The following is a 14,022-nucleotide window of genomic DNA, read 5'->3' as shown; positions in this document are numbered from 1 at the left end:
GTAAAAATATTTATTGGTACTGAGGCCATGAAACAAAAAACTGGGTCATAAGATGTAGGTCTACAAAGGACTTTGGGTCAAATTCCTTAGCTGTTCTGCGGGAAAGTGTCCTGGGTTATAACAAAAATATTTGGAATCCAATGCAGTCTGCAATCTTAGATGCAATTTGTAGATTGTTAATGACAGTGGGTAAATGCTATAATGAAGAACTTTCCCATGAGAATCTAAGAGTTCTTCTGGATTATTTCTTTAGGTTTTGCCATTGCTTGTGGAGAAAAATAATGGGTGCCTTGAGATCAGTTTGTAACTTACAGGACTTACTTTTTTTTTTTTTTTTTTCCGCTGCGGAACACAAAATGTTTTTCTATGAAAAAGATCTTAGCGCATTATTTTTGAAATACTATAATTTTCACTAAATTCAGTTTCCAACTTACTGCTGTCCAAGCATTGCAGAATTGTGTTATTTTTGAAAGTTATTTCCTTTGACCTGAAGTTACCTAGGAAGACAGGCTGAGATCTGCATTCCTTTGAGAAAAACCTGGTCCTGTTAAATTAATCTCCTTTTCATGGAATCATGTCTGTTTGGAATACTTAAACATAAGACATTTATTATAATTTGTTACACAACTTCTCAGTAATCCTCTGATAAATAATCATAAAATAAGGCTGTTTAAATTTTACAAAGTTGGCTTCAAGCATCCCTAGCAGGGTAACATACATTGTAGTTGATATATCAAGTGGAAAATCATGGCTTGAGTTTGCTGAGCCTCTGCCTTTCAGGCAGTAGGACTTAATGTTGCACTCTTAAGAGTTCCCTAGAATTGGTTTGCAATGCACTTGGTTACCCCTAGCTCACAAAGCCATATAAAAAACAATACTTTACAATTATTTCCTTTTAATGAAAAGCTGGTCAGAAGTAAGCTAAAAAGTGAACATAGAAGTAAGCTAAAAAGTGAACATTAGCACTTAAAATGCATCTCTAATGTACTTACTCATGTTTCCCATTAAAAACAATGAAGATGCTGAAAAGAAAGGTTAGGAGCAAATTCAGAGGCAAACCGACTAATTTCAAAAGGAGGCTGGTATCATCTTGATTTGCTAATTTTGCACATTGATTTCTATTGGAAGGAGAGAGTTGTCACAACTTTTGTTTGACTTAAGTAATTCTTCTTGACATTTATATGCTAGATGAAGCCCTGCTGCAAATAATCTCTTCTGTGATGATGAGCTCTCAGCACAAGAAAATCCAATTACAAGCACAGAATTTTGCATCAACTATATTCATGTTCGAAACCCGTGCAATTCTTCACTTGCAGTATACCACACCAATACTAAAAACATCACTGCACATAGACACTAAAAGCACAGAGGAGACATTTTCATACTGAAGGAAGAAAACCAGGCTGAATGCATTCCCTTTCCAGTGGCAATGGTGGGACTGACGGGCTTGGAGTGCTGACATGGTACTTTGCTGTTATTAACTCAGCTTCCCAGCACTGAAAGTTGCTGGATAGACGAATCCTCTCCCACTCTTCCAAGCAGGAAGGGCTGCTTGGCAGGCAGGTCAACCAGCAGAGCCCACCGTGCCGCAGAGGACATCAAACCCACCCAGCAGCATTTCCCCGGGGTACAGGAGAGCGGGCAGCACCATGATTTTTGTACCTAAGTCTCTACAGAATTCCCCCTCCGAACGTTGCCTGCATGGAGAAGAGGACTTAAAACATGCACTATTCTCTGGAATTAACAGAGCCTTCTATCAGTTTTTAGCCTTTTTTTTTTTTTTTAAGAAGATAATACTCATGCTTTAATTTAAGAATATCAAACTTCAGATGACCCCTGTAATAAGAGAAATGACATCCTGACAGAGGTCATTGTATAAGACAGAACATGACAGACTTGTACATTCTTCAGCACAAACCTGAATAATTCAGTTTTACTGCTTTGTCACAAACAGTTGTATAAGAAATCGAAAGGGCTTACTTGAAACAGTCATCGCAAGCAATATTCCCCGTGGTCTCCTTTATAGTGCGTTCAGAAACAAAAGCTGGATATTCGGTATCACAGGGCTCTAGGGTTTGTTTCAACCTCTGCGCTATAGGCACAGGAAAAAATATCTTGATGTTAACACGGGAAGATCAGCATACACAATTCTGAACAACACAAGATGCTGTATGACAGAGCTCGCGGAGAAAAGAAAAGTTACTCAGCTTCTGCCACCCTGTGAGATTTCCTAGGCAGTGCAAAACACTTTATATATTTCAATTAAAAAAAAAAAGTTTATCCATGGAATGAAATTTTGTAAGACATAACCATTAAAGTAGCTACTCTTGTTTTAGCCTTTGCCAATCTAGTCTACACTTACGCACAAGATTTATTCTTTCTCTCTAGATTCAAGGACTTACTCCAGTACTGCTGTGCACCACTAACTCATTAAGCATGGGTGTTTACATTTATAAGCTAACTAAATTGTGGTACGTTTTGCTGAAGCCAGAGTGCTTTTTTGGATTATGACTTGGCATCTTTGCAGTGTTTCAGCACTTAAAATAAACTCTGTGGGTAGGGGGCAGAAGTGTTACCTTGCCCATAAATAATACTTGTCATCTGCTTCCCTACACAGTAGTAATGAGGACTTTACAGCGGTCTCCCTCTGAACCCTGGCACTGCAGCAGTGCAAGGGCAAAGCACGTGCCACTACCCGGGGAAATCGAGGCACAGGGAAGCAATGTGTGTTATCCAAGGTGGAACTACAGGGCAGCACCGGGGCTGGGAACCAACTATCACACTGAAATATGGATTGGGAAGTGTCTCCCTCGCTCCCATTCTTTCTCCTCCCCACCCCAGCATGGAGATGTTCGCTTGCACATCAGCACAAATGTTAACCCTATCTTAAACTAATTGCTAGGTGAGAAAACAAGAATGAGTATGACAGAAATAGATTACACTAAACAGGCTCTTGGATGCCACAGATCAGCAACTGAAGTTGGTCTGTTTTAGAAGCAGGGCTGCATATACTGCACGGAGCCATGGGAACAACCAAAACTGGCATCAGCAGTCAGCCTGCAGGATATATATTCCTGAGTTTTTTTTTTTTAATAATTCAAAGATAAATATTCCCCCAGATGCACTGAATTTGAGGAAGGTATTAAAGTCGGTCAGAAAAGTTTTGTTCTCTGACATGTTTCCACTATGGTCACGAGCTATTTGACAATTCGGCATTTTCTTAAAAATTATCTGACTAGCTCTAATGACTGAAATTTATTTCATCTGCAATTCTGGGGTCTAGCCTCACTTGTATCAACATATGGTCCATGTAACAAAGAGGCTGACAGAGATTCAAGGGTCTCAGATTTCCAGCACCTCCTAGAAGATTACTGGGTTGCCCAAGGCTTAGGAAGCCGGTTTCTTCTCTCATTTACAAACGTGACTGAGATCACGAGTGCTTGCATAGGAGTATTTTTCCGACTGGGTTTTGTAATTGGCAAGTGTGCAGGGAAGTTCTAGTACCTTCAGCAATGCATGCTGTCCTACTACTGTCACCATTTGAGAAGAACGAAGTTCCCCGTTAGAGAAACTTTTAAATAAACAAACAAATTTCAACAGACATTAAGAAAAATGAAAAAAAAAGAAAAGTGAGTTAATTCATTTTAATTTCATGAGGTGTAGTTATGACTGCCACAAATTTTAGCAGCAAGGTAAACTGATTGACACAAATTGACACAAAAGCCTACCCAAGTACATGCTTCTCCCTTTGGCTGGAATCTCTGTGTGAACTGGATCTTGCTTTTGTCCTGCTTATCCCTGATGATTACCAAGCCACTTGCCTCCTGATCATATCTGACTGCAAACAGTCCCAGAAAATTGCTACTATTCCAGTGAGCATCATGAGGGAGTATTGTCAATGTTTTTACTCACCAAGGGAATGATGAAGTGTGTAGTTAAAACCTCACTTTGAACTCAAACCTGAATAGAAATCCCGAATCAAAGAATCTTTAACCAAAGAACAGGTTGGAAGTTAGTAACGCCCCTCTTCTGTAGTTCATACATCCTAGATGGGATTTACCTCAAAGCAGGAAAGGTTCTACTCTGCTGATGAACCTAAATTTGCAGCAGACACTTACGAAGTGTCCACCCTGTGCAGACCTCCACCTTGGCCTTCCCTTTGCCCGCGCCACATGCAGGTCCAGGACACGGCCTTTTGCTAGGGGAGCTCAGCAGTCTTTTTACTACAGGGGAACTGGAATACTCCAGGACATCCGTATGCTCCATTTTCCCCAAACTTTAACTTTTACCAGGGTGTTATTCTGGCATAAAGGCAGTCATCAGACTGCCAGGCAATTAGAAGATGAATTAAAGTCTAAAGCAGCTCTTTTAGCCCCTGTTTTCCTGTGGAATATGCAAATCAGAAACACAGGTTGAAGAATTCAATTTAAATTGCTATACCAATAAATAGTGTGCTCCGTAATTTGCCTGTGAAATAACCAATTGAGGAGAAACCTTCCTAAAAATTATACTTTTACTTTTGAGCAATGCTTCTGAAATGTCATAAAAAGTCTGGTAAAACATGAGAGATGAAATTCAGAACTTCTAATTCTTATGAGAACTATTGAATTTTGCTTTCCTTATTATTTCTGATGAAGCCTCGAGTTTTGAAAAATTATTTCCAATAAATTCATTTTTAATTCATCTAGGCTTTATTTTTAAACATCTACTTCAAATTGTAAGATAAAACAAAAGGCATCCTAAAACTGTTTAAAAATAAAACCAGGAAATTTATCATCTTATGAAGCCTTAAAAAGAACTTACACAGAGATTTTTATGCTCATAAAATGGCATTTTGCACCACGATAATAGCTTAAGCAGTACAGCAGCTCTTAAAAATATTATCTACTATTTTAATTTTTCCTTTATACAAGCGCAGCGTACTCTCTACAGCACACACAAACATTTTCAGATTATTCACAGAAGATGATCTTAATTCTCTCCTGTTTTGAGAGAGACTGAAAAAAGCAGAGGATGACGATACAGGAGATAAACTGTTCTTACCAGAAGATAATTAATTAACATCTGAATATTAAAAATCCAATGCAATCTAGCAATTTCTGGCATTACAGACAGGATTAAAATTTACACTTACCTTTGGCTGTTAGATCAGAATGCCACCAACTGCATAGATTAAATTCCACAAGGAACCTAAACAAATGATTTTTCATATTATCCCAACACTTTCAACGCTGACTGTCAGTATTCCAGTAACACTATGCTTATTTTAAATAAAAGCTAACACAATATTGACATTCATCTTGCTGGCATTACTCTAGGTTATTATCTTTTGCCATGGTCATATTTTCACTGGGTGATATCGTACCATTGGGAAGTTATTCAGAAAATAAAACTTCCAATAAATCATAGATTTACCTATTATTAATCAGCTGCTCTTACTTGAAGTGTCCATTAAAATTCTCAGTACATGGCAGCCTGCAGCGTTTTTACTGTTTACCCTCATTGCTAACTATTTTCCATTATGCGATATATTTTCATTCTAATATTTTTAATATTGTATTATTATATTAATACATTTTTATTATTATTTTTAAAATGAAATATTTCCTGGCTATAGTACAGAAGTATAAAAATACATTTTATTAATACTGTTGGATCTAAGTAATAAATTGTATTTTATTTCTATTATTTCTATTAGCAGAAAAGGTTTGATTAACCAGCGTCTAATCAATTCTAACAAGATAGGTAGCAAATGGTAGCCCACCAAAACATACTGCAATGCACTCTAAAGAACGGGTTGAAACAAACCAGTCAATCAGTTTGCACTGCCCGTATGAAGAATGTGAACTGAATATCCAGTTAATAATACAGACATGAAACTGCACTATTTAAAAAAAAAAAAGAGGGTTTCTTACAATTTTTGAAACTGTTATGGATAGCAACAGTCTCATTTTTTTTTTCCCAATACAAACTTTGAAAGCTCTGCACACTGGCAATAGCTATCACATTCATTTTCCTTAAATCTTATTCTAACTTTCTGATGAAAGGTCATAGAATTTCCAATTAAAATGGCTAAAGGAAAAGACTAGCTCTATTTCTGGAGTTAATATTCACTTAAGTCTACAATTCTACTGTCTGATAAAAGCAATCACAAAATGTACGGATTAATAGCACAAAAGAAAACATTTCAAAGCTTCCTTTCATTGCATGATATTTCTCTGCGATTTCTTAGGCAATGACTCTTAAAGGAAATACTTACATATTATTACATAATAACTGAAATGATTAGAACTATTAGAGAAGGTTAAAAAGTTCCATAGCATACACACAGTGTATGCACCTTTATCTGGCACCATCTTACAGAAATGATCTGGTCCGTCTTACGGAAATTTATGAAATCAGAAAGAACACAATGATTCACTGTAACAGTTTGCTATATTGACAAGAGCCCACCCAGGCAGCATTACAAACAGCCAGACATTTATGTTAAATTTAACAGTAACCACAATAATAAATTTGGTTTGTATATAGCAAGCTGCTAGACTTACTAAGCAAAGACATACGGATATAAGTGATGACCATGAATAACATAATAAGAGTTGCAACTACGCATTCACGAAGTCAATTTTTTTCAGATTTTAGCAATGCTAAATTGAAAGGAAAAAAAGGAAAAAAAATACACTAAATTTAAAATAGCAGAATAGCCCAACGTAGAAGAGAAGAACAAATATTATTTAAGTTCTTAAAATTTACTTACAAGACAAGCTCAGTCATTATCCATTTTATTGCAGCAAAGAAGGCATTATAAGGCTGAAGAGAAGCAACTTATTTATTAAAAAGGCAAAACATGCAGTATCGATACTTTAACTGAAAATCCCCATGTAAAGACAATGTTATTGATATTCAAATGCATGGAAAGCATGAGAAAAAGAATAGTAGCTTTTTCTTAGAGATAAGAGAAAAAATATAATTATTATATTGGATAATAAAACACATTGTCATGAAATTTCCTTTACACGTGGCTCTGTACACAGATTATCATTCTAAAAATGAAAGTTTTGCAAATTATTCTTAAATATTTAACCTCTAGGGGTTCCTATTTCCCAGGCTATGGCTGGAGGAACAGTTCTGGTAGATAATATGAGCTTTTCCTAGACTGCAATTCACAGACTTGCCTCTCTATAATGTAAATCTATATTCACTACCTCAATCTAATTAGACTGGGAAAAGCTTCTGAAGTTTTAATTTACCTAAATGAAGTTATCTGTGTCATGGGCCAGCTGTAAGCAGTGTAAGTAATTTTTCAGATTCTTCTTCCTTCCCTCTGTTTTTCTGGAGAACACCAAATAAAGCTAATGCTTAAAAAAAAAAATTGCTGTTGACAGGATTTCTAATACATGTTAAACATTTCAACTTTTAAAAGAATATCAATCGGAATATTAACTTTGAAAGAATCTCGGGCAGAAAAGTCAGCTTCCAGGGATCTGCAGAGAATAACCTACGCTTGTTTTACTTGTGGTATGGTCCTTTGGCTGCCTAAACTCCGCAAGTTTATTTTTCAGGTCCCGTACCGGCACAGCGTTTCAGCGCGTGTGAGCGGCCGCACGGGCTCTCACGGAGCCTCTCACACGATTAAAATCACATAGGAAGGGGCTCGCTCGGCTCCCTGCAGGCCCCACGTTTCGCGGCCGGGGCAGCCGCCTGCCCAGCGCCTCGGGCACCCAACGCCGAGCAGGCCGGGGCGCGAAACCCGAGCGGCCCAAGGGCTCCTCCTGCTAAGGAGCCTCTCGCAGGAAACCATCAGCCACACTATTATGCCCATTACAAAACGGTATCATAAGTCTTTCCTCAAGAAAAAGAAGAAAAAAGAAAGTTCTAGCTCTTTGGGACAGTTTTTAAAATTTTCTTTGCAATTCAGAAAACTTGAAAACTTCCACACAAGTAACTTAAAATTTTGTTCTGAAATAATCAAAATTACCTACTTTGAAGATGCTATGCACTTTTTGCTTTGCTAACGACAAATTATACTGTAAAATAATATCTATTTAATATAAAATATAGTGCATTTTATAAAATAAATGCTTTTAAGATGAGAGCTAGAACAAAATGAAACAAACTTTTCCAACATAACTGAAACAGAAGATTTGAACATTATAGGACATAAACTGAGGAAAAGAGTTTGTCTTGAAATCCTAATGGAAAAGCTTTTTATGACATTGCAATCACTGTATCCTTATGAAATGTGATTTTACTGAAATAGTGTTTCCCATTCAAAGACTGTGTCCTCACAGTCAAAGACTGTGACCAGTTTTATTCTCCATATATATATATATATTTTTTTAAAAAAAACAAGCCAAAGGAATTGACCTGAGTGATTCTATGGCACTGACAAATTTCAATAGAAATTATTAGATTTCATGGAATGTTAGCAAGGGTTTGAATAACTTAGCTTATTTTTGTGTTTTAATTTATCTTAATTACAAGCTGCTATCCAGATATATTTTAAAAAGCAATGTCACATGGTAATGAAAGGGACTGTTTAATTTATAACTCTTGCCCATATCTAATTTATCATTTTAGATATTAAAATGTGCCAAAAGCTGTCTAATAACCTGATCTACATGTGAAAAACTGCAATTAAAACACAGAAATGAGTTATTTTTGAGGAACACGGCCCTTCCTGTTTTCACTGCAAGTTCTCTTTGTACTTTCTCTGTACTCATGATTAGTAGAAGTGAATTGAAAAGAGTAAATTAAAGCTTTCCCTAACTTTCAAAATGAAGCTGACAAAAACTCACTTGAGATTTAAAAAGAAAGTTTGTCTATTCTCAAAAACCTAATTAAAGAACATGCTCATCACGTCTCGGGGTATCCCACAAGTACTCCAGGGTGTTTTTCTCAGTGAACAGAGCATGGGCAGAAATTGAAATCGTGAAAATCTCCTGGATAAAAGCCTGCCTATGAGAGAGAAGGACTTCAGCCCGGCATGCTGGCTGCTTGTGCAAACCAAGCTGAAGCCCCATGCCTTGGAGAGGAAAGCTGTTACTGACAATTTTAATATATTTTAAACTGTTCCACGCAGATGTGATTCACAGCAGTCTTTCCCTAAGAGTTAAAGACCCATTGCACAGCCTGGAACTCAGCGTACTGAGTCTTTTGTTTCAGGTTCAGGCCCCAGCAGGTTAACAGATCGATAAATGCAGTATAATCCTTATTTGCAGCTGTTTCAAAAACACATGGGATCATGTAAATGAACGCATCCCAAAATGCATACCATTATTAAACAAACCATAGACATTCCCCATAAAAGCAGAGACCATAGAAGCTGCGTATTTATAGGTATTTGGAAGTTGCCATTTATCTAACAATTTACCTAACTATGTGTAGACAAAGTTTTTGTAGCTGGAGCCTTGTGCATTCAAAAATATAAAATGCCAGACAGCTTTTCTGGCCTGATAGTGCTGTTAATTTTTGTGTTGCCTTTACCTATGATTATTTCATGTTAAAATATTCATATATTTGTTAAACAGTTTCTAATATGCAGGAACTATAGTTTATCTAACACTTTACAAGTTAAACTTGAAATAGCAATCTATACGGTGTATAAGCGATTATAAAATGCCCTTAGAGTTAACAATACAAAGTTATGGACATATTACCTTAATAAATGATCTGGTAACAAGTGAGTGCTACCCTGGCCAGACCCCCCACTTGGAGGACCCCAGGCCTTGCAGAGGGACAGGATTTGTATTCACAGCTAATTAGAAGACAAGGGACTAAATGATCATTGAAATTCTACTTTAAAAGGTATCTTCTTTAAATGCTTGGGAAAATGTATCAAAACATTGGCTTGTGTTTGCTCTGTAAAAGAACCAATCCTTTCATATAACAAAACCCTCAGTTTTTAATTTGAATTGCATATTTCCATATGTGTATATGTTTACATACCGAAAATGTAAATTTGTTTCCAGCCTCCCAAATACAAGCATTTTGTATGGGACAAAGGACATTCCAACATCGCCTCCCAAATGGTGGTCCAGTATTAAAAATGGTTGTATAAGGACTTGAACTTGTAAATGCTTAACACTTTGCATTTGTTTATAATAAAGCATTCCTCTTATGCACTATGATAAACCCGATAGCTGTAAGCATTCCAAATTAAAATTATGGGCTTACAATGGCCATGATGTATTTGCAACAATTTTCTTTGATGATTGCATGGAAAGGTGTTCAGAAAATTAACTATACTTACGTCCAGTAAGCTATGGGCACTGTCGCTACTCTCTTTGTTTGTTCTACACATGGCCTGGTAGTCATAAAGTGTAATTCTACAGAGAAGAACAAAAAACTGCTTGACTAAAAGAAGAAAACACACTGGAATAAAAATGATGTTATGGAAAAGTCTGCCTACAAAGTAGATGGGCAAATAAAAACTGTGAGGGTGGTGGGGTACAGAGGAAAAGGGATCATTAAAATATTTTACGTACAAAGGGGAATAAAGGTACGAAACAGTGTGGAAAGTTTGTAAGGATTTTATCGGACTGTGGAACAAAGCAAAGGCATAACTAGGAGAAGAGAAAACAGGGAAGGTAACACACAGTGTAACACACAATGGGAGAAACAATGCCAGGAGGAAGAGAATACACATTCAACAGGATGCTCCAACAGCTGGTTCTGGACTGAGCGCAGCACATGTAGCCCCAGAAAGTGGAAGGACCTGTGCATCTGAAGGGCTTCTCATGAGGGACCACAGTCAAATTCCAAAAAAATACAGAAAGACATTTCTGCTGCTCTAGCGCCTCAGTGCGTAACAGACGTGTGAGCAGGGCTCTCTCTTCCAAAGGAGAGGGAGGGTTGAAGTCACTGTATTCACTGTACAGACATTCACAACAGGATGAGTTTCTTTTTGCTTCTTTTCATGAGGACAAAATATTCCACGTCAGATAGCTGCTGTAACTAGCATAGGCTAGAGGCCTCTTCAGATGCACAGTCACAGGGAAATTTCTTTCCAAAATTGATTTTATTCACCATTGACACACTTTAGAGATCTAAATGTAAAATCCAGAACTCAGAGATAGTATATGGAAATGTGATTATTTCTCTAAATCTGTCTGTCCATAGAACAATTAATTGATTATATCCATACACAGAAAAGCATTTAACATCTGTAATAGATGTAGAATAGATTATTTATCTGATAAAATGCAACAAGTCTATAAAAGTTACTAATATTGCTTGAACATATCCATTGGACTAGTATTGCTTGAACATATCCATTTGACTTCATCATCATCAAGGACAAGGGAACACAACTGGACATAAATGACTTTATGAGATGGGACTTCAATGTTTTGTGATGTGTGCCTTGCTTCTAAGTGAAGAGGAAAGGAGAACACACAAATTCGGCTATGGAAAGGATGTCCCAGAAGCTGCCAAACACAGGTCATGAAATGCATTCAGCATCACCATGAAATGCATTCTGCACTGCATGCCATGAAATGTTGCAACCTGTACCAATAAAATGCTGTAATCCATACCAGTAGAAACTGTATATAATTTTTTTCTGATCTAGTTTGGTGACAGCAGCCATCCCTAAAAGCTTCTTTATTAGGCACTACATTTTATTTTTGGCTCACAGGCACAATATCTAAATATATTGGCTCTTGCAGCTTCAGCTAACCATTTAGTATATGGTCATACTGCTCACATGATTGACTTTTATCTCACATTCAGAATAAAAATGGCCAAGAAGCCACTGTTTTCTGGGCTGGCAGAGAGAGGCACATGGTAGACACACGCATAACTAGAGACCTAAACATGGGTGTAAGTTGAACACTGACCATACTTGGCAGAATGACGCCCACAGCCAGATCCGCGCACACAGATCTGCCAAGACAAACAGAGCAGTACATGGTGTAAGCTGTGCTGCCCGTGCGGCTTGCAGTAATACACCACTTTCTCTAGCTGGTTCTTGCTTTCCTCCCCTTAACCGTGGTCGGAATCCAGCCCCTGGAACGTACTCTCTCCACTCTGCCCTTTCCACGCTTGGTGTCAGCTCCACTGGTTTATTCATCTAGACCTAAGGGCCATGCTGGATGTCCACAGGGGATCTCCTAGCAATGGCAGCAGTTGGTGAGTGCACATGCAAGGACAGTTCACGCATTTTAACTTGCTCTCTGCAGAAAGTTAAGGAAATCTATGTTGCTCAAATGGTCCCCATCCTCCTCGATTTGCTAGCTAGTGCTTGGAGTAGAATAGCATTTGCTTTAGCCTTTATTCTTTGCAAAAAAAAAAAAATTCAAGAGAATAAGTTTGGTGACTATTCACTTGGTATTTGGAAGTGCAATCATTTTCTTAACTTTCAGTTCCATACACAAGAACAGCTTGGCTAATCTGTGGGCTTCTTTATTCTACTAAGAGGTATTAAACAAATACCATTATAGTGTGTCATTTGGAACATCTGTTATAATTTCAAAGTCAGTTTTACATACTGGACAAAGGCTTTTCCCTCTCCAAGTTAATTTTGTTAGTATTACACTTTTTGAAATATAACAAATAGTTTCTTTAAATGTTCAAAGATAAAAGGTCATAAAAAGACTGAAATAGGTACTCAAACAATCATAAACACAGTGAATACTGCAACCAGACATGCTATATTCTATTACTGTGGATTGTCTTATTTCATTGTAGGCAGTATAAAACAATCTAAGACTGTGTTATGAATAGGAGGAACAAAAATACTAAAACATATGTAGTTAAATACAATCCCATTTAACAAGGAAAGAAATACTAAGTTTCAAAGTATGGCAGAGGGAAGGAGTTGTAATAAAAAACTCAAAATCATGGTGGAACACTGTAAAATTGTTTTTTGGCTATGTTTTAATGTCAGTAGATAGCAGTACAAAGAGTTTAAACCTTTAATAAGTATATCTAAAGGTGTTGCCAGTGTGAAGATTCTGCTTCAGAAACAATCCAGAAAACAGATAATGTAATTGGGGAGAAGAAGGAAAAAAGAAAAAGGAGAAAGGAAGCAAATGTTTAGAAAGGTACACGCCATGCATGTATTTCTTAATAACAAAATTCTAAAATAAGTTCTGCTTTTTGAGCAATGTATTCATCAACGCAGCGATTTTTGAAGTGGGTAGGTTCAACACCTACCTGAAAGTCTCTACAGACAATTCAAACGAGTACAACACAGGATGTGCAAGTTATATCAGCAAAAGCACGACTGCCAAACATCCTTACAAAGACCTGATTCTTCCCCACTAGAAACAAATAGGAATTTTGCAAGAAGCTTTAAAGATCAGTGGATGAAACCCGTAACCGTGTTGAAATCTGAACACCGCAACATATTGAATCAATTTTAGACTCTCACTCTCTGTCACTGCGAACGATATTAAAGCTCCATATAAATGGGTTCCATGGCATTTACAAATTCAAATACAGTTTTGTTTTGGTTTTATTCTTGGAAATGTAATAAGAAGGTAAAAGCCTTCCAGTCCTATTCCTTGTTAAGGCTACTGCAGTCTTGGTAGTCAAAACACTGGCCTAAGATACTGTGGTGCTTCTATGTCCAGGTGTCATTTCTGGAGTGCTGTTTCATTGCTAACATCTTTCTGAGATGTTCCAAAATAAGCTTTCCTATCATTCAGGCAGATTTAATCAACTCCTGCAGAATGAAAGGCTTCCCCTGATCTAAATTTAAAGGTTGCCTATATGCTGCCAACTGACCCCTCTCACATACCTCATCACTGAGGTCTATGAAAAAAAAAAAAAAAAAAAAAAAAAAAGAAGCTTTAAAGCTTTCAAAAGTAATCATAAGACAGATATGGACTATTTGCAAAAATACTCAAGTAATGAAACAAAAAAAACTTTGCAATAATTAAACATGCACCTCTATTATACAACGTACAAATCTTGGTCAAAAAAATTAAACTTCTAAGTACCACCAGTAACACAGCCTATTTTAACAGGGATACTCTTCTGCTTTCAGCTAGATTTGCAGCATATGTATGAATTTCT

General features: G+C 37.0%; 1 protein-coding gene across 1 annotated transcript in view; it reads right to left on the bottom strand.

The window, feature by feature from the left end:
• The window catches only part of CACNA2D3 (calcium voltage-gated channel auxiliary subunit alpha2delta 3), a 390,523-nt gene that overhangs the window by 15,585 nt on the left and 360,916 nt on the right, over nt 1–14,022 (bottom strand). The window contains exons 32-35 of the mRNA XM_088532049.1: nt 10,253–10,328; nt 6,758–6,810; nt 5,135–5,190; nt 1,981–2,092 (exon numbers count right to left, since the gene is read on the bottom strand). Coding sequence (XP_088388175.1) covers nt 1,981–2,092; nt 5,135–5,190; nt 6,758–6,810; nt 10,253–10,328 — 297 coding nt within the window. The remainder of the gene's footprint in view (nt 1–1,980; nt 2,093–5,134; nt 5,191–6,757; nt 6,811–10,252; nt 10,329–14,022) is intronic.

Source organism: Tinamus guttatus, unplaced genomic scaffold (genome assembly GCF_059628265.1).
Source record: "Tinamus guttatus ecotype Peru unplaced genomic scaffold, ASM5962826v1 Tinamus_guttatus_pri_ptg000451l, whole genome shotgun sequence".
Taxonomy (NCBI): domain Eukaryota; kingdom Metazoa; phylum Chordata; class Aves; order Tinamiformes; family Tinamidae; genus Tinamus; species Tinamus guttatus.
Note: the sequence above shows the minus strand (reverse complement) of the source record. Positions and strands in the feature narration are given on the sequence as shown.